At 40.8% G+C, this 24098-nt stretch overlaps 2 protein-coding genes across 2 annotated transcripts in view; both read right to left on the bottom strand.

Annotated features, from left to right (window-relative positions):
• Positions 1–24098, bottom strand: part of gper1 (G protein-coupled estrogen receptor 1) — a 37753-nt gene that overhangs the window by 5384 nt on the left and 8271 nt on the right. The window lies entirely within an intron of this gene.
• Positions 2572–14524, bottom strand: gpr146 (G protein-coupled receptor 146). The gene is made up of 2 exons (XM_058048896.1): positions 14240–14524; positions 2572–7355 (listed from the first exon to the last, which is right to left on the bottom strand). The coding sequence occupies exon 2, from the start codon at positions 7318–7320 to the stop codon at positions 6319–6321; it is 1002 nt and encodes a 333-aa protein (XP_057904879.1). The 5' UTR covers positions 7321–7355; positions 14240–14524; the 3' UTR covers positions 2572–6318.

Below are 24098 nucleotides of genomic sequence, written 5' to 3'. Positions count from 1 at the left end.
CGGCGGCTAAAGTAAATCCTATAGCTAGCTAGGAAGCTAACACAATAAATTACTTCAAATCACCATTATCAAGAACTTGATAGCGCGGGAATTGGGGTGAAAGGTCATTTAACTGGAGAATAGTTCGGTTGGCGAGGATGACTAAAGATGCACTTTCGGTGTACTTCCGCTAGAGGGACCCCTAGCATAAACAACGGATTTGACATTAGCATAACTACCGATGTGGTAATATTATTTCATATTTTCTAACATTCTAGTGTCTGTTTGGACTTTGTGTGTGTTAATAACTTCACCATTACACATTACATACTATAAAATAAGATATTTGATGATACTCAATGGTAGAATATTGGTGAGATTCGTTGCAATGCTAATATGATTAAGCACTGTTGCTTCACTGTGAGTATAGCACAACAACAAACACAATAAAATGTTTTATAGAGTCAAAATAAGCTTTCGTAAAACAAACGTAAAAACTCCCGAGCACCCAGTGGCACCTAAATGAAGCCAGAATTAAGTTAGCAGTGGTGTTAAAATGGAGTGGGGTTCAGTGTGTGGTTTTAGATGAGAGTGGGAGGTCCACCCCACACCTCATCTGCCTCCACTTATCCGCCTGGAAGCAAGCGACAGCATCTCAACATCTCCAAGACCGCGCAACCACATACACAAACCCACCCCCTGCCCCCCCGCCCAAAAAAAACCTGCCATAGTCCAGCTTTTCTCGCTTATGCACTGCTGACTCAGCTATTTTTCTTTCTACAGCAAGGAGAAGATGGAGAATGATGCAGACAGAAGTAGGCGGGGTCAACGATGAAGGCCCGACATGCTCTGGTGGATTTATGGTATTAGCGTCCTTTCAAGCACGTCAAGTAAGTCATATTTTTGTCATCCAGATCAGTCGTGGATCCTTTCTGGGTGGGTTGCACAAGGCCCAGTCACTGTCTGACAATGTAGTATTACACAGTGGTCACCAGGTGGCAGTAATATTACTGTAATATTTAGTGAGACACACAAGCACCAGACTTGAAATGTAAAAATGTAAACAGACACAATAAGTCATGATAAAAATCCTTAAAATGTTAATGCTAATGTTATAGCCAAAATCGGGACCAAACTAAAAGTCAACTCTGAACTTCTGATGTCACTTCCTGTTTGTACCCAACTCACTTCCTGTAACATTGGAGCACATTTACAGCAACACACACTTAAGACTTATGGGTTAGTTTTTCTTATTATGTTTACAATATCGGGTAACTGTTATAGCCAAAACTGAGACCAAACTAAAACACAATTCTGAACCCCTGATGTCACTTCCTGTTTGTGTCCAACTCACTGCCGCTAACATTGGAGCACATTTATGGCAACACACACTTATGACTTATGGGTTAGTTTTTCTTATGTTTACTATATTGGGTAACTGTTATAGCCAAAACGGAGACCAAACTAAAAGTCAACTCTGAACTTCTGATGTCACTTCCTGTTTTTGCCCAACTCACTTCCACTAACATTGAAGCACATTTACGGCAACACACACTTGTGACTTATGGCTTAGTTTTTCTTGTTATGTTTACGATATTGGGTAACTGTTTTAGCCAAAACTGAGACCAAACTAAAAGTCAACTCTGAACTTCTGATGTCACTTCCTGTTTGTGCCCAACTCACTTCCTCTAACATTGGAGCACATTTACAGCAACACACACTTATGACTTATGGGTTAGTTTTTCTTGTTATGTTTACTATATTGGGTAACTGTTTTAGCCAAAACTAAAAGTTGACTCTGAACTTCTGATGTCACTTCCTGTTTGTGCCCAACTCACCCTCCTTAACATTGTAGCACATTTATAGCAACACACACTTATGACTTATGGGTTAGTTTTTCTTATTATGTTTACAATATCGGGTAACTGTTTTAGCCAAAACTAAGACCAAACTAAAAGTCAACTCTGAACTTCTGATGTCACTTCCTGTTTGTGCCCAACTCACCTTCACTAACATTGGAGCACATTTACGGCAACACATTGCTTACTGTTACCAACACATTGGTAACTGTTATAACCAAATGAGACCAAACTAAAACTCAACTCTGAACCCCGTGATGTCACTTCCTGTTTGTGCCCAACTCACCCTCCTTAACATTGGAGCACATTTACAGCAACACACACTTATGACTTATGGGTTAGTTTTTCTTATTATGTTTACTATATTTGGTAATAGGTGTGAAAATGTAACTATAGGGTTGTTAATTCATGTCTAGAGGGCTCTAATGTAAAAAAAATATATATTTTGAATTTTGAATGAATCAACCTCAACTTGCTTGCAAAACCGGATACGGTTGATATATTGAAGACTAATTCAGGTTCTATACTTGCAAAAACTGTACATTTGATTCGTCAGAGACTGAATCAACTTCAAAAACGTACACTCTTGGTTTGTTGAAGTCTGAATCGTCTTTAGTGCTTACAAAAACATGTAGACTAATTCGTGCTTGAAGTTGAAACAGGTTCATGGAAAATGAAGTTACATTAGGTTTGACTCCAAATTGTTCATCGGTGTGAAGCATCCTTCACTGTCCTGTTCCTTGACTCAACACTTAAAAAAAGAGTGTCAAGTTACGACTTGACTGACCAAATAAAACATTTCAAACCAAATGCCATCCACCCGGGTGGTCCGTGTACCTTTGGTGTCTCAAAAACAACAAGAAAAACAAGCCTAATGGAGGAAGCTGTACACCAGGAGTGCAATGTCAGCGTAACCTTATTCCCCCCGCCGATGCTTGTTGGGTTAAGAGCTTTTCCTGGTTCACTTCCATGCAATTTGAGAGGAAACATTTTTTTTTTTCAAAGCCTAACAGCCTTTGATATGGCGTCAATGTAGCTCATTTGTGCCCAGTTAAAAGCGTAATTGCAAATAACGAGAGAGAAAAGTACGTCTTTAGGTGACCAAAACAACCGCAGACATTATTTTGAATGCTTTTGTTTGTAAAATTGTGCAAAAATGTCCATTATCATTCATATAATTTGAAGCATTTATGCTGATTATTTGAACTTTTTGTAATATTTGATTCATTTTGTGTTCAGTAAATATAGTAACTAAAATATTAAAAATGCCTGTATGGTCCAGTAGTGTAATTTGACTTAATGACAAACTATAATCACATATAAAGGCATTTAAAAATGCATAAAAAACGTATTTCTTCTTTAAAAGGCGGAGCTCATGTATTAAGGATATCCCTTATGTCACATGATGTAATATTATTAGATTAAACTTGTTACATCATTTTTGTAAATCACACTGATCGGTTTATGATCAAATCTGTCATCCCGATACACCGCTTTGGTCTGACAATGAGATACTGGCTGTGTCCTCTCAGGTTGCTAGGCAACAGCTCCATCCAGGTCACACACACACACACACACACACAAACAGAAGATGCTAGCTTGACCCTCGTGTTTTTATCAGCGAGTCAAGCAGTAAATATGCAAATGATCTACAGCGCAAGGCAGAATAATAAACATACTAAATAGATGCTTACGACCCAAATAAACAACGAGAGGTCATTGTTAGTTTATCGTTTATTCAGTCTTTGACTCAGATGACAGTAGATTACTTAAAGAATCTAAATAAATCTCTCACAAATCCACCCCCCCCCAAAAAAAATACTGCTATGTGTTCAAAAGAGCACCCTATATACAGTATCTGTACTGTAAAATCTCAATATATACACACACACAGTCATTTCACATCATACTGTACACTCATAAAACAGGAAAAAGCCTCACTTTCTGACTCGTTTTTGGACCCGATGAGGTTTTGATGTTGAAATAGCCAAAAAAAAAAAAGACACAGGAGACCTTTGAGGTTGTTAAAGCTAAAAAAAAAAAATCCCAAACATGCTAGGTGTTCCCCCAGCAGGTGGCACTGCAACAACATGGTGAGTAGAGCATTTTCATGGAGAAGAAAGCTCACTTGAATGAACTGAAATTGTAACTTTAAATGTTTTTTTTTGCCATTTTAAAAAATACTAGTTTTTTTTAGGGTACACACATAATAACGGTCAGTATTATGTGTGTACTTTGAAATGAAAACTCTTTAAGGACTCGATAATAAATGCCTGGTACTCTCTGCAGTTGAGTATATAACATAACCTTGCGGAAATACGGTATTGAATAAATTCTAATTCACACAAGGTGACCCCCCCCCCCCCCCACCCCCACCCAAGTGCTCTACTGTAATTGTTTGCAGGTGTTGTAGAAGATACATCCCTCTGTAATGAGAAAGTGGGAATGTACCAAACAATCCCCTCGGGGGGCACACTCAGTAGCAAACCAAAATGATAGCTTCACAAATCCAGGTTCCAAGGGGTTCCAGCTGAAGTTCTTAGGGTTTCGGAGGATTTAATGATTTCCTGTGTAATGAGGTAAATCGGTTCTGTCTGGAACCGTCAACAACGGTTCAGGTATTTCGATTTTTATTTTTTAATTTTTTTAAATACGCATGCAGGAGTTCTATCAAAATACAGCGGAACCTCCAAAACTATAGAAACATATTTTCATGTTCCTCCCCCGTTAAATGTCTATTAGGAGTAGTTTTACTTGATTTTAGTTTTATTATATAGTGGTTTACATCGTTTATGTTACACTCATGACTTATAAACTTGCCTGTACACCTAATAAAAAGGTTTTATGATGGCGACAGTTTGAGTCTGGAGTGAATTAATCTTGAAATTAGAACAACCTGAAAGTCAACCTGTGGATAGTGTTGGCCTACAGAGGCTCCATTGTATACCACAAGTTGTATGTGATTCCTGCAATACCTATAGAATGCCACTAGATGACAGTATTTCTTTGTCTCGTAGTATTTTGGTTTAGTGGTTAATATCGTTTTTACACTTCTTAGGTATGTTAAAGGGGACCGATTATTTTTTCTGTGTGTACTCAAGAGAGTTTTGTTAGCACGGAAAAATGGCTTGTAAGAAATATTTGTTCAGGTTTGGAAAAAAAGGCGCGGCCGCGGGTGGAATAAACTAAAACAGACCATTTTGGAAATCCAAGAAAATACAGCTGGTGCAGATTCTGGAAGATCTAGAAAGCTTTCTGTGGGGGTTATTGTGTGTAGCTGCTCTATAGAAGTCTCGTAGTATTTTGGTTTAGTGGTTAACATCGTTTTTACACTTTTTAGGTATGTTAAAGGGGACCGATTATTTTTTCGATTATGTTTGTGTTTCATATGTTTCACATAATGCGTCCTGAAAGAAGTTTGGGATGGCTATGTGTACTCAAGAGAGTTTCAGAGAGTTTTGTTAGCACGGAAAAATGTCTTCAGGTTTGGAAAAAGGCGCGGTCGCGGGTGGAATTAATTAAAACAGACCGTTTTGGAAATCCAAGAAAATACAGCTGGTGCAGATTCTGGAAGATCTATAAAGCTTTCTGTGGGGGTTATTGTGTGTAGCTGCTCTATAGAAGTCCACAACTCAATACAAAAATGAGCATAATAGGTCCCCCTTTATAATGACGCTTAGAAGATTGACTGCACACTTAATGACAGTTTTTGGGAAGTTTTTTGAAATTTGAAATTAAAACCCGTGTTTGATTACGGAGGTTCCGCTGTACCCCGAGAGGAGATCCGTCAACTAGAAGAGTAACGGCGCTTCCGTAAGAGACCTTTATGTTTTTTTCCGAGTTAAAATGTGATACACTTAAAAAGGCCGAGCAGCTTACCTGGTACGCGTAGTGCTTTGTGAACATGCTAGCTAATGTTCGACTTCATTTCATAGTTAGAATCAACACGCACGTCGCCTGCGCGGCGGCGTGAGCTACTTCTTATATTCCGATACGATCCCCTTGCTAAACGCGGGGGAGCTAAATAGATCAGACGAGATACATTGTTACATAGCGGAAGAGCTTAGTGAATGTACGGGCGACATTCCGTCATATGTTGGTCACATTGCCAGGATTCAGGCCACTGCAAGGAGCTAAGAGCTAGCTAGCGTAGGCGCTAAGTCACCACACACACACACACAACAAGAAGCCAAAGTGACGGAGTGGAACGCTTCCCTTAGTCACACACACACACAAAAAAAAAAAAAAAATGTCAGCACTTAGTGGTTTTTCTTTTTGCTCTGCAGAACTGATCCTTTGGATTGCGCTCTGGAAGGTGACAGGAAATTCCACAGTTTGCTATGTCGCATTTTAACGCAGTCCAGAGCGGCGAGGGCGCGGCGGCAAGATACTGGCTCTGTGGGGAGGTAGGCGGGGCAGACGGGGGAGATAAGTGCCGGCTTAGCTTAGTAGAGGCAGGAAGAGCAGGGGGGGTGGGGGTTCACGTGACCACTTGCTGAACTGTGGAGCGTTCGTGGGGGCACGACTGGTCCCGGCAGCGCACCCTCGTGAGGAGCCGGCGCAGCTTATTGGAGAAGTTCTTGTTCATCTGGCGGTACATGAGCGGCATGGCGAAGCTGCTGGAGAACGCCATAAGCTTGGACACGCACCTCAGGAAGTAGTAAGTGGGGAAGTAATGCGTGCTGCCGACGTAGCCGGGGGCGCCGGCGACCGTGTGGACCAACAGTGTCATGTAGTAGGGACTCCACAGTATGAACTGCACGCACACTGAAGCCAGTAACAGTCTGTGGATGGACGGGTCCAAGCGTGCCGAGTCCTGGTCCAGAGGTGTGGACTCCTTCCGTATGCGCAGGATAAGCACGAAGGCGTAGAGCACCGCCACGGCTGGGACCACGTAGCCGATGAACATCATAATGGCGTCGGCCGCTTCTTTATTCTGCATTTTGGAGCACTCCACCATCTTGGTGGAGATGTGGTTGCACACGTAGAAGAGCAGCGAGGAGAAGCTGGTGAGCACGGCGCCGCCCCAGATGAAGCCGCACACGTGCTTGGTGTTGTACACGCTGGACATGTACGTGCGCGGCAAAGCCCGCTCGATGTAGTAGTCCAGACTGAGCAGCGTGGTGGAGTACATGATGACCAGCGAGGAGATGTTGAAGAGGATGAGCAGTGTGATGTACACCTCGTTGGTGTATTCCCACGCGTGCCAGCGGGTGAAGGTGGAGCTCAGCAGTTCCACGGGCGCCACCACGTTGAGCACCAGGCCGGCGATGGCCATGTTGACGAAGTAGACGTCCGGCATGGTCATGGACACCTTGTTGGAGAGGTTGACAGCCACCAGGAGCACGTTGTAGCACAGTCCCAGCGGGAAGCAGACCAGGAGGTAGACCAGGGACAGCACGGACAGGATGAGGCCAAAGTCCTGGCAGAGGCGGAAGTCCACGCTGCTTTCCGTCTCATTGTAAACCATGCAGATCCACATTGCTGGGAGCAGGACAGGCGCTCGCCGCAGGTGGACTGCAAGCAGGAAAAGAAGACTTAGTTAGGAAAACTCGTTAGGAATACCACAGAAGTTATTAACTGGCAGTCAAGCGGAACTTTTCCAGCTGGACGCCCTAGGCGTTGGACTGTCCAATTTGGACTTCTACCATAAAGAAAAGAGAAAAACAGACCCCAGCTCAGTGCATGTATTTTGCTTTTTCTTTGGCTTTTTGTGTCCCCCACTCTGGCCTCCTGAACATGTTGTGTGTACTTAAATTCATTAATTCATTAATTTTCTACCGCTTATCCTCAAAAGGGTAGTGGGAGATGCTGGAGCCTATCCCAGCTGTATTCAAGCGGAGAGGCGGGGTACACCCTGGACTGGTGGCCAGCCAATCATAGTACACATATAGACAAACAACCATTCACACTCACATTCATACCTATGAACAATTTGGAGTCGCTAATTAAACTAGTATGTTTTTGGAATGTGGGAGGAAAACGGAGTACACGCATGCACGGGGAGAACATGCAAATTCAGAGAATCAAACCCAGGTCTGTGTGGCCAGCATGCTAACCACTCGACCATCGTGCGTCTATACCACAATATAAACATTCATTCATTCATTTTCTACCGCTTATCCTCAAAAGGGTAGTGGGAGATGCTGGAGCCTATCCCAGCTGTCTTCATGCGAGAAGCGGGGTACACCCTGGACTGGTGGCCAGCCAATCACAGGGCACATATAGACAAACAACCATTCACACTCACATTCATACCTATGGACAATTTGGAGTTGCTAATTAAGCATAAAAATGGCTACATTCACTTAAATACTACTATAAGGTATTCAGAAGAGCATTGAAAGACATGTTGTGCTATGTAGTATATGTAGTATGTAGTATTGTGCTAGTAGGTGTCCATTAAGTTACATTGCAAGGTGTAAAGGTGACTATAGGGGTGTTATTTCATGTCTAGAGGGCTCTAGTAATATTCATGAATTCATTCATTTACTACCGCTTATCCTCACAAGGGTAGCAAGGGGTGCTGGAGCCTATCCCAGCTGTCTTCGAGCGAAGAGGCGGGGTACACCCTGGACTGGTGGCCAGCCAATCACAGGGCACATATAGACAACCATTCACACTCACATTCATACCTATGGACAATTTGGAGTCGGAGGAATTTGGAGTTGGAGGAAACCGGAGTACCCGGAGAAAACCACGCATGCACGGGGAGAACATGCAAACTCCACACAATTGGAATTGAACTCGGGTCTCCTAGCTGTGAGGTCTACGCGCTAACCACTCATCCACCATGCAGGTTAGCGTCAGTGTTTTACACATTAGTTTGTGACGGCCTGCCATCAACACATTGTTGCTATATTAAGCACAAAAATAAACAACAGAAGAAAGTTAATTTCTATATCCCAACATTTTTTTGCTTTCATGTATTTTGTGCCTCTATCACACATGCAACTAATTATGCTAACCATGCTGCCACAAGTAGATTGCAGCCCTGTGAGAAACACTGCACTCTGATTCATTGCATGGCTTTCTTTGTTTTTACTGAACGTTTCAGCACAAGCGTGTCTTATATGATCAAGCACACATGTCCTAGAAGGTACATTAGAGCCTTGAAAAAGACTTGTTGTTGTTGGCAAAGTGCATTAAATATTAAGTCGTACATACATATACGTTCGCTAGTCAGAGTAGCAGTCAAGCAGCCCGACTCGCACACACACACACAAAGCACTGTTCAACCCCGAGTAACACTGTTAATTTCACTTCACTGCATCCGACTGGCTGAATATGAACAGCTCGCAGTGTGCATAGGCCCTAAAAAAAAAAAACTGATAGCTGCCGCCAATGAAGGCCTTGTTCTGGTGGCGGCACACAAAACTCAATTGTCTTGACGCCTCTGCAAGCTTCTGTTCTGCCTGGCTGTCTGTCTGTCTGTCTGTCACGGTCACATGAGAGCTCGCTGCTTTTCCACATGGCCTAACAATGACATTTAAGCCCCCCCCCCCGTCTGCAACCAAACAGTACAGTTAGTTTGCTTCACTTCTGTATGCTGCATTTTATTTACATTACATTACTATCTATACTAACAGAAAAAAGACACATTGGGATTAAAAGTGTCAAATGAAATTAGGTGCAACGGGAATGCACATGAAGACATAAAACAAGACGACGGGAAAAGCGGCTTATTTATAAATATGATGATACACGACTTGTAAACATGATATGGAGTGGTGCAAATATGTTGATCCACGATATGTGACTTGTAAACATGATATGGAGCGGTGCAAATATGATGATCCGTGATACTGGATGTGATTTGTAAACATATGGAGTAGGTCAAAAATGTGACAACTGGAATGTTGTCAATGTACAACTAGAACCTTCAGAACTGGACTACTTTGGTCCTATACTTCGAACTAATGCCTTATTTTATGCTACATTGTCATTGCTCATTAGAAATGTGTGTTGGCTCATATGAAGTCCTAGTTCTACAACAAGACCCTTCAGAACTGGACTACTTTGGTTCTATATTTCTAACTAATGCCTTATTTTATGCTACATTGTCATTGCTCATTAGAAATGTGTGTTGGCTCATATGAAGTCCTAGTTCTACGACAAGACCCTTCAGAACTGGACTACTTTGGTTCTGTACTTCGAACTAACGCCTTATTTTATGCTACATTGTCATTGCTCATTAGAAATGTGTGTTGGTCCAATAGGAACCCTGTTCATTTAAAACATGCACGGGTTCATTTTAGAATATGTTGACAATTTGGCATAGCGTCCTCGACTTTACGCTTCTGTTGACTGGGACACACGGCGAAGACAAGATTTATAAAGAGTGAAATTTGAAGCAGGCGTGCGGTGGAGGCGCACTGGGAGTTCAAGGCAAGGTCAAGGAAAATGGGCGCCGTTTCCATTCAAAAAAAAAAAAATCTTTACCTTGATAAGTAAATATCCTCTGAAACAAAACATGCGCTAATGGCTGCAGATTCTATGCAGAGATTGACAATAACCAGCAAACAAAGTGCAGGAAGGCGGTTGTGTTTTCATTGCCAGTAAAGGGGGAGCACCCCCCCCCTCCTTCACTTACGTAAGAGAGCCACTACAGAGTGGGCTGTTTTGGTCTCAAGGAGAGTGGGGGGGGGGGGAGACGTCAGTCCGTCTATGTACTACTCCAGCTGGCTATAATGAGGCTGTGCTGAAGGCTGGAACAAAAAAAAAATTTGGACTGGAAACAGGGTCAGCAGGAAGAGAAAGTATCCAGTTACTTTTTACAAAAGTCTGTTTTCAGAAGCACCGGCCTACCCTCATGCAAACACCACGAGGTGAATCATTTACTAGAAGTTTCCCTGCTAAAAATCTCATACAGTATTTATATGCTAATGGTCCGCTACCATCAGGAATCTTAATAAGACACAGTAAATAACGCATAATTAATTATATTGAGCCTTATGGCACAACAATAACAATAACAAGACATATTGTTTTGCTTCTTGTTGCACATGTCGGCAGTCCAGCCCACAGCGTGAACTTTTTACACCGCTTTTGCGTCAAAGCGTGATGGGAGTCAACTATTCCCAGATGGGGAAGGCCCACCAAACACGCTGTCTGTCGTAAGAGTGTGACCCCCACGTGCTCCATGTGTCAATGCTTGGCCGTCTGATGGGAGTGTACTGCAACACGCCGAGGGGGCCACACCCTCTTGTCTTATATCCGTACAGGAATTTACAGACATTTCTGAGAAATGACCGCTTTTGTGTCACATGATTTATTGCAACAGTGCAGGAGGAGCGTCGGGAGAAATACTACTCAAATCAAAACAAGACTACGTGACTCACATTCACAAACTTTTGTGGTTGTGCGGCGTTGACAGGAGTCAAGTGACATTCAGTGCACATTTTTACCCCCCCTCCTTCTCTCTCTTCTTAGTGTATAATTCACAGCAAAAGAACCACATCAGAACCACACAGCTACTTCTGAGAGACCATTAAAATACCAAAGGATCTTTCAAGAAAAAGTCCCTTCAATGTCTTCAAGGCCATTTCCTCAGCTGCTGATAATTCTTGCTAGTTTAACAACGAGGTATAATCCGAGCTATAGTAATACCATTGTGAATGGTATTTAAATAATATACAAATATTAAAATACACTATCCTTTCCCGCGATTTTCAGTGTTTACAAAAACACTCACACTCAGCTGCAAACCGCCCAAGTAAATACTGAATATCACAGCCTGATGAGGTCATTAGAACTACATCATTTGCAAGGTCCCCAAACTGGACGCCCTTGACGCCTTGGCTGAAACTACAAATTCTGTCTATAAAAGTTATATGAACAGAATCAGTGACAAAATGGCAGCCTTGGACAATGTGAACAAAGGCTCCTGTGCCGCTTCTACAAGGACTGAATGGACATGGTAGCATGCTAACCAAGGACACCTGAAGTGGCCACGGTTGAATGCCTTTTCCAAGTCCACAACGCAAATGTTGGATAAAACTCCTGTGCACACTTCAGTGCAAATGCAAGGTTGTAGAACTGGTCCAGTGTTCTGCGACAAGGACGAAAAACCACATTGTACTTCCTGAAACCGAGGATCGACTAACGGTTGTACCTTTTTTTCGCTAGCACCGACTGGTGTACTAATGTGTTTAGTCAACTAGTTAGTACATTTAGCACCCAAGCATCATAATTACCCCCCACTTTACAGTGTACCAAGGATGTTTACGCAGATCATCGTGTTTTTTTGCGCCGTTATGCCGTATTATACCACACCATCCAGTCAAGACCTGATCACGTTTTCGACAGTCTTCACTATGCCGGTGTTTTTGAACTGTCACAGTCGTCAACAAGAGTCAGAGTTCAGTGGTCAGCACAAAGCAGGCTTAAGCGCACTTAAGCCACCCCACACACCCACTCCCCCCCCCGTCACACACGGCACGCTCATGTCGCCTTTGGTCACGTGGATAAAGTTGACGGCTAGGGGCCTTAAATCTCAAGCGGCGTTTAATGTGCTGAGCGGGGAAGATTACAGCGGTAAAGTATTTTGTCAAACTGTAGCTTTCGCTCTCAAAAACGCAGTCATCTGTTTGCAATTACACGTAAGACAACGTTATATTTCTACTGCTGCTGCTTATATATATATATATGGATATTGTGATTGTCTTACGCACAGTTTGAGTTGGGTTTCATGGGAGAGGACGCTCAAACGACCAGGTGATGTATTCATTGACAAAACACACACATCTAAGCACACAATGAGGTGATGTAACTATGTATCCAAAACGTTGCCTATGCAAACATAGCTAAGCACACTTTAATGGAGTTGTACTACAGTATTTTCTCCGTATAATACAGTGAAGTTCCACTACAAGTCCAACATATCGTTTAATTAATACCCCTCAGTGTCAAACAGATTGGAATTAACAACTTTATCAACTGTCTATTGCATTGAGTGACTGGTAAGTGTATATTATTATCATATCTTGGCAACGGTATCAAATATGTTTAAAAGCAGTGACATTTATGTCAAGGAGAAGCGTCATTATGTTCAGTTATCTTCCAACCAAAGACAGACACTATCAAAACTGTTCAAACTTGTTCCAAAACCTTCTTGTTATTTACCTAATGTAAACATAGTAATAAAATACAGTTTTAGAAATAGCTTACTTGCCCAAAACTTAGGGCTGCACGGCGGTCGAGTGGTTAGCTTGGAGACCAGGGTTCGATTCCACCCTCGGCCATCTCTGTGTGGAGTTTGCATGTTTTCCCCGTGCATTTTCTCCGGGTACTCCGATTTCCTCCCACATTCCAAAAACATGCTAGGTTAATTAGCGACTCCAAATTGTCCATAGGTATGAATGTGAGTGTGAATGGTTGTTTGTCTATATGTGCCTTGTGATTGGCTGGTGATCGGTGCAGGGTGTACCCCGCCTCTCGCCCGAAGACAGCTGGGATAGACTCCAGCCTGTTTGGTTTTGAATGATAGGAGTTTTATATACATCTTGTATTGGATTTTTGGAGTGATGTGTGTATCCTAGTACATGTTTTTTTTTGTTTAATTTACAAAAAATACAGGGAATAATGAAAATACATGATAAAAACTGTTAAAAGTGGCTTCACATCAGACAGATTTATTGTGTTTTGTTTGTTTCTTTCGGCTTTTTCCTGATTACGGTGTCGCCACAGCGGATCTATGATTGTGCTTTGAATTTGTCTTGATTATTCTTTGTTGTCTGTAGTACTTTTAAGTAGTATTCGGTTTCACACTATACTCAAGCTTGGTTTATCTGGTATAAATGTGAATGTGTTCATTGTCCCCGTTAAATAAACAGACAAATACTGGCATTTATGTTAAGTAGATACACCAATAGAAAGTTAGGACTTTTGTGTAGAACCTTAATAGGTGATGATGCGTTCAATGCACATGTCCAACTGCTCAGTATTTCAGTACTTTTTGCACAGAATCCACCAATGAATATCCTGGTTAAATTAAAATTGGAATTTAAGCAGTCCTCAAAAGGACTTAAAAGATAAATGTTAATTTAAGAAGCTCAACTGTAAAAAATGCTACATCACATAGCGTAATATGTATCTTGTCTAAAAAAAAAAACACACAACAAAAAGTAAACAAAACTGTCAAAACTAGTTCCACGCCGTTAGACACATCCTTGCTTATCATGTAATGTAGTATTACATAATTATTATTAAAATACTACTACGTTGTACAGTATTTATGGACACAAACTGGAATATTTGTCTTAACCTTTATGGCACTTGATGCCACAGATACTAGCTAGCTGTCACGGTTTACTCAACATTTTATGCCTTTAGCGGACAAATATAAAGAGTAGAAAATGTATACATTTTTTCTTAAGGAGAAGTCAAATAAAAGAACTTACCAGAGACGTTGGAGACTTGGCTGCCTGTCGTCCGACAACCCTACGGAGGCATCGGGTCAGGATGTAGCATTTCCACTGGCATTTCTCAATGGCTTCATTTGGAGCACAATTTTTTTTTAAATAAAAAAAACAACCTCTCCTTCCTCCCAGCGCTTGTAAAATCCTTTACGATAAAGTAATAAGACAGCAAAATCCAAATGGAGAGCCTTCGAGTATCAACTTTTTCCCCTTGCTTGTTGAGAAAAAAGTGGGCCGTCCGTTGTAGACGTTACGATCTACAATGTGTACACATGTGACCCCTCCCCCCACTTGACGCCCCCCTCTCTCCCTGCTGAGCTGCTGAGCTCGGGTCGCGAGCCACCACATGACGTTTTGCGCTCTGATTGGCTAGAAGGCACAAGGGGCGGGACTTTGTAGAGACCAAAGGAAGAATAACACACACACACACAGGCACACACGTCTTCGTGTTTTTAGTGCTGGAAAGGAAGTTAAAAACTTTTAATTGGGTTAGTTATCTGTTTTGACATATTTTATCCCAAATATTACTTTATTAAATAATGTTATTTGGAAACTGCTGCAAAATCAGTCAAAAATAATTACTGTGGTAGTATAGGTACAAAGTATGGTGGTCGACAAGGGTAAATTATTAAAAAAAAACAACACAAAATGACAAAAAACAATTAAAAGTGCTGCAACTTCACAGAACAAAACTGAAGTTTTCCAGGCTACCTGTGGGATGTCGCTGCATATAAAGACAAACCCTCTATTGCTAATCAATTCAAACAAAAACAAAACATCTGTATGCCCACACAGCATGATAAACTTTTATTAAATCCATATGTGGAGTAAATTTATGCAGCGGATTGAGCAAGGCACAATGTACCAACAAGAACCAGCATATGATTTTACAAGCTATATTTAGGAAGAATGCAGAAAACCACTGATATCATTTATCCTGAATCATCCACAACGCAAATACAGGAAGTAGTTCTTTTGGTAATATATATCTGTTACTTGAGCCACCTGTGTCTTGATGCTGAATTATTAATAAACAATATGCGCAATATCTGTTTCACGCTACAGTTGCAGGGACCATATGAAGAATTACAATAATGCACATTTGCAATGTAATTTAATCAATTTAGTTAGTGAGCAAGCCCGTTGACAGTTCATTATTTTTTTGCATGTCATTTAATAATACAAGTACTACATTTCCCACAGCTGCATGTACAGTAGAGTAAAAGAGTAGTATTTTTCAATGCTACTCAAAAACACCGCATGTATTAAGTGTTGCTGATGGTGAAGATCTGACGGATTATCTCCCACGATCCCCCAGTTGCAACAACAAACATGTCATCACCCGCAAACATGAATAACTTATTTGCAAAGGTGCGGAATAGCTAATGCTATAATTCCTCAATCGTCTTATGTGCGGGATTAATTGCATTGCGTGATGCTTATGCGCGGGGGTTTTAAGGTGAGCTGGAGGTGGACAAGTGTTTAGCTAATTCAACTGTAATTATGGTAATGGCAATGGTTTAATTTCATTTGAACATGCATCAGATTACAATTGAATGCATCATATAATCAGTTCACGGTTCAACATGTCCGAAAGGAGTAGGAAGAAGCAAAGCTTATTAAATCCTAACCCCTCCATCTGGTACTTTTACAATCAGTAACTGTTACATTTGTTCACTTCCTGCTTTCCATAATAAAGTTTAAGGTTTTTTTTTTTGTTTTTTTTTTAAATAATGTACCTCGTACCGAAGTACAAGGTGATATGACCATACAATGACATAATGGTTACCATAGTAACCGTCAATATAGTGATATATATAGCACATCATGACTGGTTCAAGACTCTTCATCCTTGTATTTAGCAAACATCAACTGCTTGTATTGTTTCTTGAATTGGCTCATCGTTGTGCATTGTTTGATTTCCTTACTCAATCCATTCCATAGTTTGATTCCACATACTGAAATGCTATGGCTTTTTAATGTAGTCCTAGCATAGAAGTGTTTCAAATGTACTTCTTCCCTGAGATCATATTTCTCCTCTCTTGTAGAGAAGTATTGGATGCATTTTTAGGAAATTGGTTATTTTTAGCCTTATGTATAATTTTAGCTGTTTGAAGATGAACTATATCAGCAAGTTGAAGTATTTGTGATTTTAGAAATAAGGAGTTAGTATGTTCTGTGTAGGCGGCATTATGAATTATCCTTACTGACCTTTTTTGCAGTACATTTAACGAGTGAAGATTGCTTTTGTAGTTATTACAACATATTTCCACACAATAAGTAAGATATGGGGCGGCACGGCCGTCGAGTGGTTAGCGCGCAGACCTCACAGCTAGGAGACCAGGGTTCAATTCCACCCTCGGCTATCTCTGTGTGGAGTTTGCATGTTCTCCCCGTGTATGCGTGGGTTTTCTCCGGGTACTCCGGTTTCCTCCCACATTCCAAAAACATGCTAGGTTAATTAGCGACTCCAAATTGTCCATAGGTATGAATGTGAGTGTGAATGGTTGTTTGTCTATATGTGCGCTGTGATTGGGTGGCCACCAGTCCAGGGTGTAAAAAAAAAAATAATTCTCCTCTCATTCCATGTGGAAGTGGTATTTTTAATGTTTTTTTTTTTTGCTTTTATGTGCTTCTTCTCAGGCTGTATGGTGGAGGAGTGGTTAGCACGCAGGCCTCACAGTTCGGAGACCCGAGTTCATTTCCACCCTCGGCCATCTCTGTGTGGAGTTTGCATGTTCTCCCCGTGCATGCGTGGGTTTTCTCCGGGTACTCCGGTTTCCTCCCACATTCCAAAAACATGCTAGGTTAATTGGCCACTCCAAATTGTCCATAGGTATGAATGTGAGTGTGAATGGTTGTTTGAAGATATGGTAGAACCAGAATTAAATGCATTTTGAGTGTGATGACCATGAGCAGGACACTTAATATTTTATGCTGAGTCATCACTATGAGTGTCGATTAATTGCGTCAATTTGTCAGAATTTCCAGTGTAACTGCCGTGTTGTGTTGTGCGGTGATTTGCTGCAACATGGGAGAAAATGGATGTCATTAGCGTTAAGGTTTAGGCTTGCGGGCTAAAGCACACTTTATCTCCAATCAGGCTGTAAAATCTCTTCCTATTCTTGGACACTTTAGCGGCACTGCAAGGCTCTAGAGTCTGTACTCCCCTGAAGGCGCTAAAGACTCCTAGGTCACATGACGACACACACGCGTCTTGTTTATAAATGAAAGTCTATGTATTGAGTTCTCAGTCAGCCCCCCCCCAGATACTTGTCAGCTGTCTGCACAATTACTTTGGCACCAGATGGTCACGGACAAGTAATGTGAGCGTCTAATGATTTCTTATCAGATTGAACTCGTTTCAATGGGGACGTTGGGGGGAAAAACATTTTAAGGAGCAAAGACTGTCATGCAACACCAAGCGGTGACTACAGCAGTACTATATAGTGCACATGCATTTAAAGCTGCAAGACCCGGGAGTGCACATTAAGCTCATTAAGTGCTTGTAGTGTGGTTGGGGACCAGACACCGACGTCCATCTCGGAATATTCAGCTTAGAATGGCAGAATCTTCTGGTTATCAAACTTGTACTTTCTGTTTTCAACAATTGTTTTTTTTCAAAAATACAAATAAATCCTACTGTTTTGTGGTTTATTATGTCATATTTGTAGTAAAACATATGCACCTTGAAGCAAAGTTTCTGCCTTAGTGAAGCATTTTCAAGCATAAACTGAAATAAAAATATAAGGCATTTAGAAGACGCATTCAAAGACTTAACTTTTTTGTTAGACGTCAGTAATGTTACCCCTTATGTTCATAACAGGCTTTTATTCCACATTTGAATTACCCTACAACAGGCGTGATAATAATTTTGAACCCCTGACATCACTTCCTGTTTGCCCCCCCCGCTCTGTTCCCCGAGGGAACACATTTTTTTGCAACACACATGAGCATCAGTCTTATTTATGTGTTAAATGGCTTATTTACTCTTATTATGTCTACTACTATAGGGCTGCACGGTTGTCGAGTGGTTAGCGCACAGACCTCACAGCTAGGAGACCAGGGTTCAATTCCACCCTCGGCCAGTTTCCTTCCACATTCCAAAAACATGCTAGGTTAATTAGCGACAAATTGTCCATAGGTATGAATGTGAGTGTGAATGGTTGTTTGTCTATATGTGCCCTGTGATTGGCTGGCCACCAGTCCAGGGTGTACCCCGCCTCTCGCCCGAAGACAGCTGGGATAGGCTCCAGCACCCCTGCGACCCCCCCCCGTGAGGATAAGCGGTAAAAAAAAATGAATGAATTAATGAGTTCTCCTCCTATTTTTTGTGGAAGTGGTAACTTTTTGGCTTCTTATTTTGTCTTTTCCCACCCTTGGCCATCTCTGTGTGAAGTTTGCATGTTCTCCCCGTGCATGCGTGGGTTTTCTCCGGGTACTCCGGTTTCCTCCCACATTCCAAAAACATGCTAGGTTAATTAGCGACTCCAAATTGTCCATAGGTATGAATGTGAGTGTGAATGGTTGTTTGTCTATATGTGCCCTGTGATTGGTTGGCCACCAGTCCAGGGTGTAGAAGACAGCTGGGATAGGCTCCAGCACCCCCCGCGACTCTCGTGAGGATAAGCGGTAGAAAATGAATGAATGAATGTCTACTATTATGGGTAATACAAGTGTAAAAGGTGAACATAGGGTTGTTAGTTTATATAAAGAGGGCTCTAATAATATAAACATTTGTTTTAGAAGATCGCAATTTTTTTTTATTCATCTGGAAATGATTAAACGCAATAAGAATATACCGACTCAACAGCGCCTGTGCTGGTTGCAGCTAAGTACTACATTTCTGGGTTTTTAATTATCTATCTTTTTTTTTTCACCTAATCGGTTATTATGGGATTGTCAAAGGTCAGGACTCGTACAACTGTAATTCTTCAGGCAGCCATTAATTACCCTCACTCTCAATTTAAACTCAGTCAACTGACTTTTTCTGCAAGACGAAGATCATTATGTTGGGGTAAAACCATTTTTTAAAATTTTCATAGAAATACTCAATATTACACAAGACTGTCATCTCGTCAGAAGATTTCCCAGAAAAGAGGCTTTTCCCTTGAGGTAAAAAAATGTGCTTGCGGTCGACATGAACACTGTTGTATTGTGTGTCTTGTGCACTTTCACACAGTGTCCCATGTACAGAATATACAGGAAGTTGTTGCAGAAAAATAAAGACTAAAAACAGCTTGGATTAACACTACATAAGCCTTCTAAGCTGGTGGTGCTTCTGTGTTTTTGCGTTTTTTGAGTTTTGATGATGAATTTTAATATTCCTCTCCCATCTGTCTCGGGCTTATCCTTTCTGATGTTATGAATACAAGTGATGCTTGTATTCTTTCCCCTAGTTTGTCCTTGAATAAGAAGTATAATGGCAGCAGGATGCTCAGCATCCGAGAGTACAAATGGTAGTCAAACATGAAGGCTGACATTCAATCTTGTAAGGACTGTGGAAGCAATTTTTAAAAAGTGAGTTGATTAAAAGGACAGGAAGTTTCCATGACTTCAAAGAACTTTACATCGAGACACGTTCATTTCCTGGAGATTTAGCCTGATCCTTGCCCTGCCTTAACCTGAAGCAAAGTCCTTACTGGAAGAAGCTATGAATTAGGGTACAGAATTCCACAACCAGATAAAAAAAAAACAACAAAAAAAATTAAACCGTATTAGGAAAGCAGGAAGTGAACAAATGTAACAGTTACTGATTGTCCTTTTGGACATGTGGAACTGTGAACTGATTATGTGATGCATTCAATTGTAATCTGATGTTCAAATGAAATAAAACCATTACCATTGCCATTAATGGGGTGTACCTCAGGTGTCTGCTCTGGCTACCCTCTAGTTTGCTTAGTTCACAACTTACCAAAATATAATCTCTGACCATGATCAATGAATTTCCATCAAGTTTGAGCACACGAAACCTGTGTGGAGCCTTCTAAAATATGTTTATGACATTATAAGAGTCCCCTAGACACGATATAACACCCCTATAGTCACATTTACACTCATATAACCCAATATAGAAAAATAAGAAACGATACAAGCAGTTGATGTTTGCTAAATACAAGGATGAAGTCATGGTGTGCTATATATATAACTATATTGACAGTTACTATGGTAACCATTATGTTATTGTATGGTCATATCACCTCGTACTTTGGTACGGGGAAAAAAAAATAAAAATTAAAAAAATAAAAAAAAAATAAAAAAAAAATACAAATTTAAATAAAATTAAATAAATAATTTGTGAAATTTTTTTATTAATAAAATAAAATTTAAAAAGTTTTTTTAAAATTATATTAGGAAAGCAGGAAGTGAACAAATGTAACAGTTACTGATTGTAAAAGTACCAGATGGAGGGGTAGGATTTAATAAGCTTTGCTTCTTCCTACTCCTTTTGGACATGTGGAACTGTGAACTGATTATGTGATGCATTCAATTGTAATCTGACAGAGAGAGAAAGGTGGCAGCCATTAGCCATTAATGGGGTGTACCTCAGGTGTCTACTCTGGCTACCCTCTAGTTTGCTTAGTTCACAACTAAACCAAAATATAACACCACACAAAACCTGTGTGGAGCCTTTATGACATTATAAGAGTCCCCTAGACATGATATAACACCCCTATAGTCACTTTTACACTCATACAATCCAATATATTAGACATATTGTGATACGTTTGATAACATTCCTGGAATAAGAGGTGGGCAGAACAAAAATAAAAGGAGATGCCATGCTCGGGTGTACTGTAGGCGGAAAAACAGAGCTGGTAAGGAATTGACCTCAAGTCAACTTTGCTGTGTAGCCTCTCTCGACAACATCCACCTCCACTGCATGCATAAATAGTGAGCGGCTTTTTATATACACGGCACATTCCTTGCATGTTCAATTCCCTTCCACTCTCTGGAAATATGGTATAGTTACTGGTTGGTTATTTTAATGCAGCTTTTGAATATGAATATGATCCAATAGAGTCTGATCAACGTCAAACAATACTATATATATATAAAAAGTACTAAAAAAGACTATTAGGCCCACTTCAGCTGCTTTCTTTGGTCACAGCTGCCCAGTCTGGGTCGGGCCGGTCATGCAAATCCTCTTGTACCTAATCTAGCTAAGAATTTATGGGATTTATCGCTAATATGCTACAGTAGTCGCCGTTGTGCTTTGTTTGCTGGAAATATACTGTATGGTATTTTTTTCAGCAAAGTTGTGGTGAGTTTGTGGTCCCCTTGGAATTTCAAATACGTACACTAAACAACTTGAGTAATCTACACGTTGATTGTATTGTAGTACTTTTTTTTTTTTTTTAGTACTTCTCCATGGGTCAGGATGCACTGTTTTCCATTTGAATGCGGCTTTGATTCATGGTGTTCTTCTAAGACTTTAGATCTTGCCCCCCCACTACCACCATGAGTGTTGTTTGCTGACATTATTTTTGCTCCAAATCACCTCCTGTGATTCAGCCACTCCTTTGATGCACTCGGTGGTTCCAGCAGCACAAAGCGGGCATCACGCCGTGATAGCACCTCCATGTTGTTACTCCATCAAAAGGATGTTTGTGGATCAGTTCTAAAGGTCACACGGAGGGTTGGTTGGTGTCCTGTGGTCCTCTACTGGGGCCAACTTTTACCAACGTTTCTGACATTTGAACCCTTCCGAAATCATCTTAGCTTATTTTTTATCATTTCAAGCAGGGGTCTCAAACATGTGGCCCGCGGGCCAAATGTGGCACGCAGGACACTAGCTTGAGGCCCCCGCCTTGATATGAAAATTTAATGTTAGTGCAGGCCCGTGCAAGTTTGATATGGTTGCTGTATGGCAGGGGTCTCAAACACGTGGCCCGCGGGCCAAATGTGGCCCGCAGGATACTAGTTTGAGGCTCCCGCCTTGATATGAAAATTTAATGTTAGTGCAGGCCCCGCGCAAGTTTGATATGGATGCTGTATGGTAGGGGTCTCAAACACGTATGCCCGCGGGCCAAATGTGGCACGCAGGACACGAGTTTGAGGCCCCCGCCTTGATATGAAAGTTTAATGTTAGTGCATGCCCCGCGCAAGTTTGATGTGGATGCTGTATGGCAGGGGTATCAAACACGTGGCCCGCGGGCCAAATGTGGCCCGCAGGACACTAGTTTGAGGCTCCCGCCTTGATATGAAAATTTAATGTTAGTGCAGGCCCGTGCAAGTTTGATATGGATGCTGTATGGCAGGGGTATCAAACACGTGGCCCGCGGGCCAAATGTGGCCCGCAGGACACTAGTTTGAGGCCCCCGCCTTGATATGAAAGTTTAATGTTAGTGAAGGCCCCGCGCAAGTTTGATATGGATGCCGTATGGTTATCATGTACCCAGAAAAAAATTATTATGTTTGATTAATGTTCATGTTAAAGGTTAAATAACTGTTAATAGTTATCCTCCCTATCCGTGTGGAAGTGGTAAGTTTTTTGGCTATTTAAGTTTAAAGGAAATAACTTGAAGGCTACCGTTTAGGTTGCTAGCTCTCTAGTTTGCGAGTTAGCATGTGTAGAAAAGTAAAAATTAAGATATTTAAACCTAGCATGATGTAAAAAGTAGATCACCTGGAGATACACACTTGAAAACAAACAGCTCATTTGCATTAAAGCTACATACACACACATAAGGCGTGTAAAAAAGTATGCATTATTGTGGATCGTATAGTATAATATGATGTGATACAAAAATTGTACTCTATAAACTAGCCTTTACGAGTAGCGGTACACTGAGGGCCCCCCATCCTTATCTCGAAATGGGCATATACTCAGATTAATCCACCCGTGTGGTCCCCCCCCCCCCAAAAAAAACCCCAGATGCTGCCGTGCCACTGGATGTACACTGTCTGGGTGCCGACGAGCACATCTAAGCGGGATTAGGCGGGATGTTGTGGTGGATAGGCAAGAACAGTGGGAGGCTGTCCACACACAGCTGTGTGCTCGGGTCTTTCATAATGATCTGGCCTCTTGGCCTCGACTCTGTCTCCTTTTTGGCTCAGACCCTCCACCACCTTCCCCTCCCACTGACCTCACAGTTTGGACGTCTCTCCAGCCACAGACAGCAAGAAAGTAGTCACACTGTATTGCCTGAAACATGAATTGTTCCGCTCGGTCAGGGGTGTCCAAAGTGTGGCCCCGGGGTCATTATTATTTGTACATTCTAAAAATAAAATTAATTAAAAATAGGAAAATAGATAATTAAAAATGTAAACATTAGCAGTCATTTTACAAGAATATAGTGAAAATATTAACATTTAAAAAATTAAAATTAAAATTAAAATTAAAATTAAAATTAAAATTAAAATTAAAATTAAAATTAAAATTAAAATTAAAATTAAAATTAAAATTAAAATTAAAATTAAAATTAAAATTAAAATTTTATGACAATAAAAATATAATTTTGGGAGCATAAAGAGGAAATATTCCATACATTAGCAGTCATTTTACAAGAATATAATGAAAATATTAACATTTAAAAACTTAAACTTAAAATTAAAAATTTTATAACAATAAAAATATAATTTTAGTAGCATAAAGAGGAAATATTCCATACATTAGCAGTCATTTTACAAGAATATAGTGAAAATATTAACATTTAAAAACTTAAAAACTTAAAAAAATTAAAATTAAAATATAATTTTAGTAGCATAAAGAGGAAATATTCCATCAACCCAAACAAAAACAACATGTGTTCAGCATATGATCAAAATAAACAATTAACAATACTGGTATTTATAACCCACAAGGCATACTGGGTAACTTATGTTGGGGAAATGCAAA

This window comes from Doryrhamphus excisus, chromosome 15, assembly GCF_030265055.1.
Source record: "Doryrhamphus excisus isolate RoL2022-K1 chromosome 15, RoL_Dexc_1.0, whole genome shotgun sequence".
NCBI classification, from domain to species: Eukaryota; Metazoa; Chordata; class Actinopteri; order Syngnathiformes; family Syngnathidae; genus Doryrhamphus; species Doryrhamphus excisus.
The sequence above is the reverse complement of the archived record's forward strand: the minus strand, read 5'-3'. Positions and strand labels throughout refer to the sequence as shown.

Bases quoted from the DNA above. Each gene is read 5' to 3' on its own strand.
- gpr146 (XM_058048896.1), bottom strand. From the start codon at position 7,320: ATGTGGATCTGCATGGTTTACAATGAGACGGAAAGCAGCGTGGACTTC.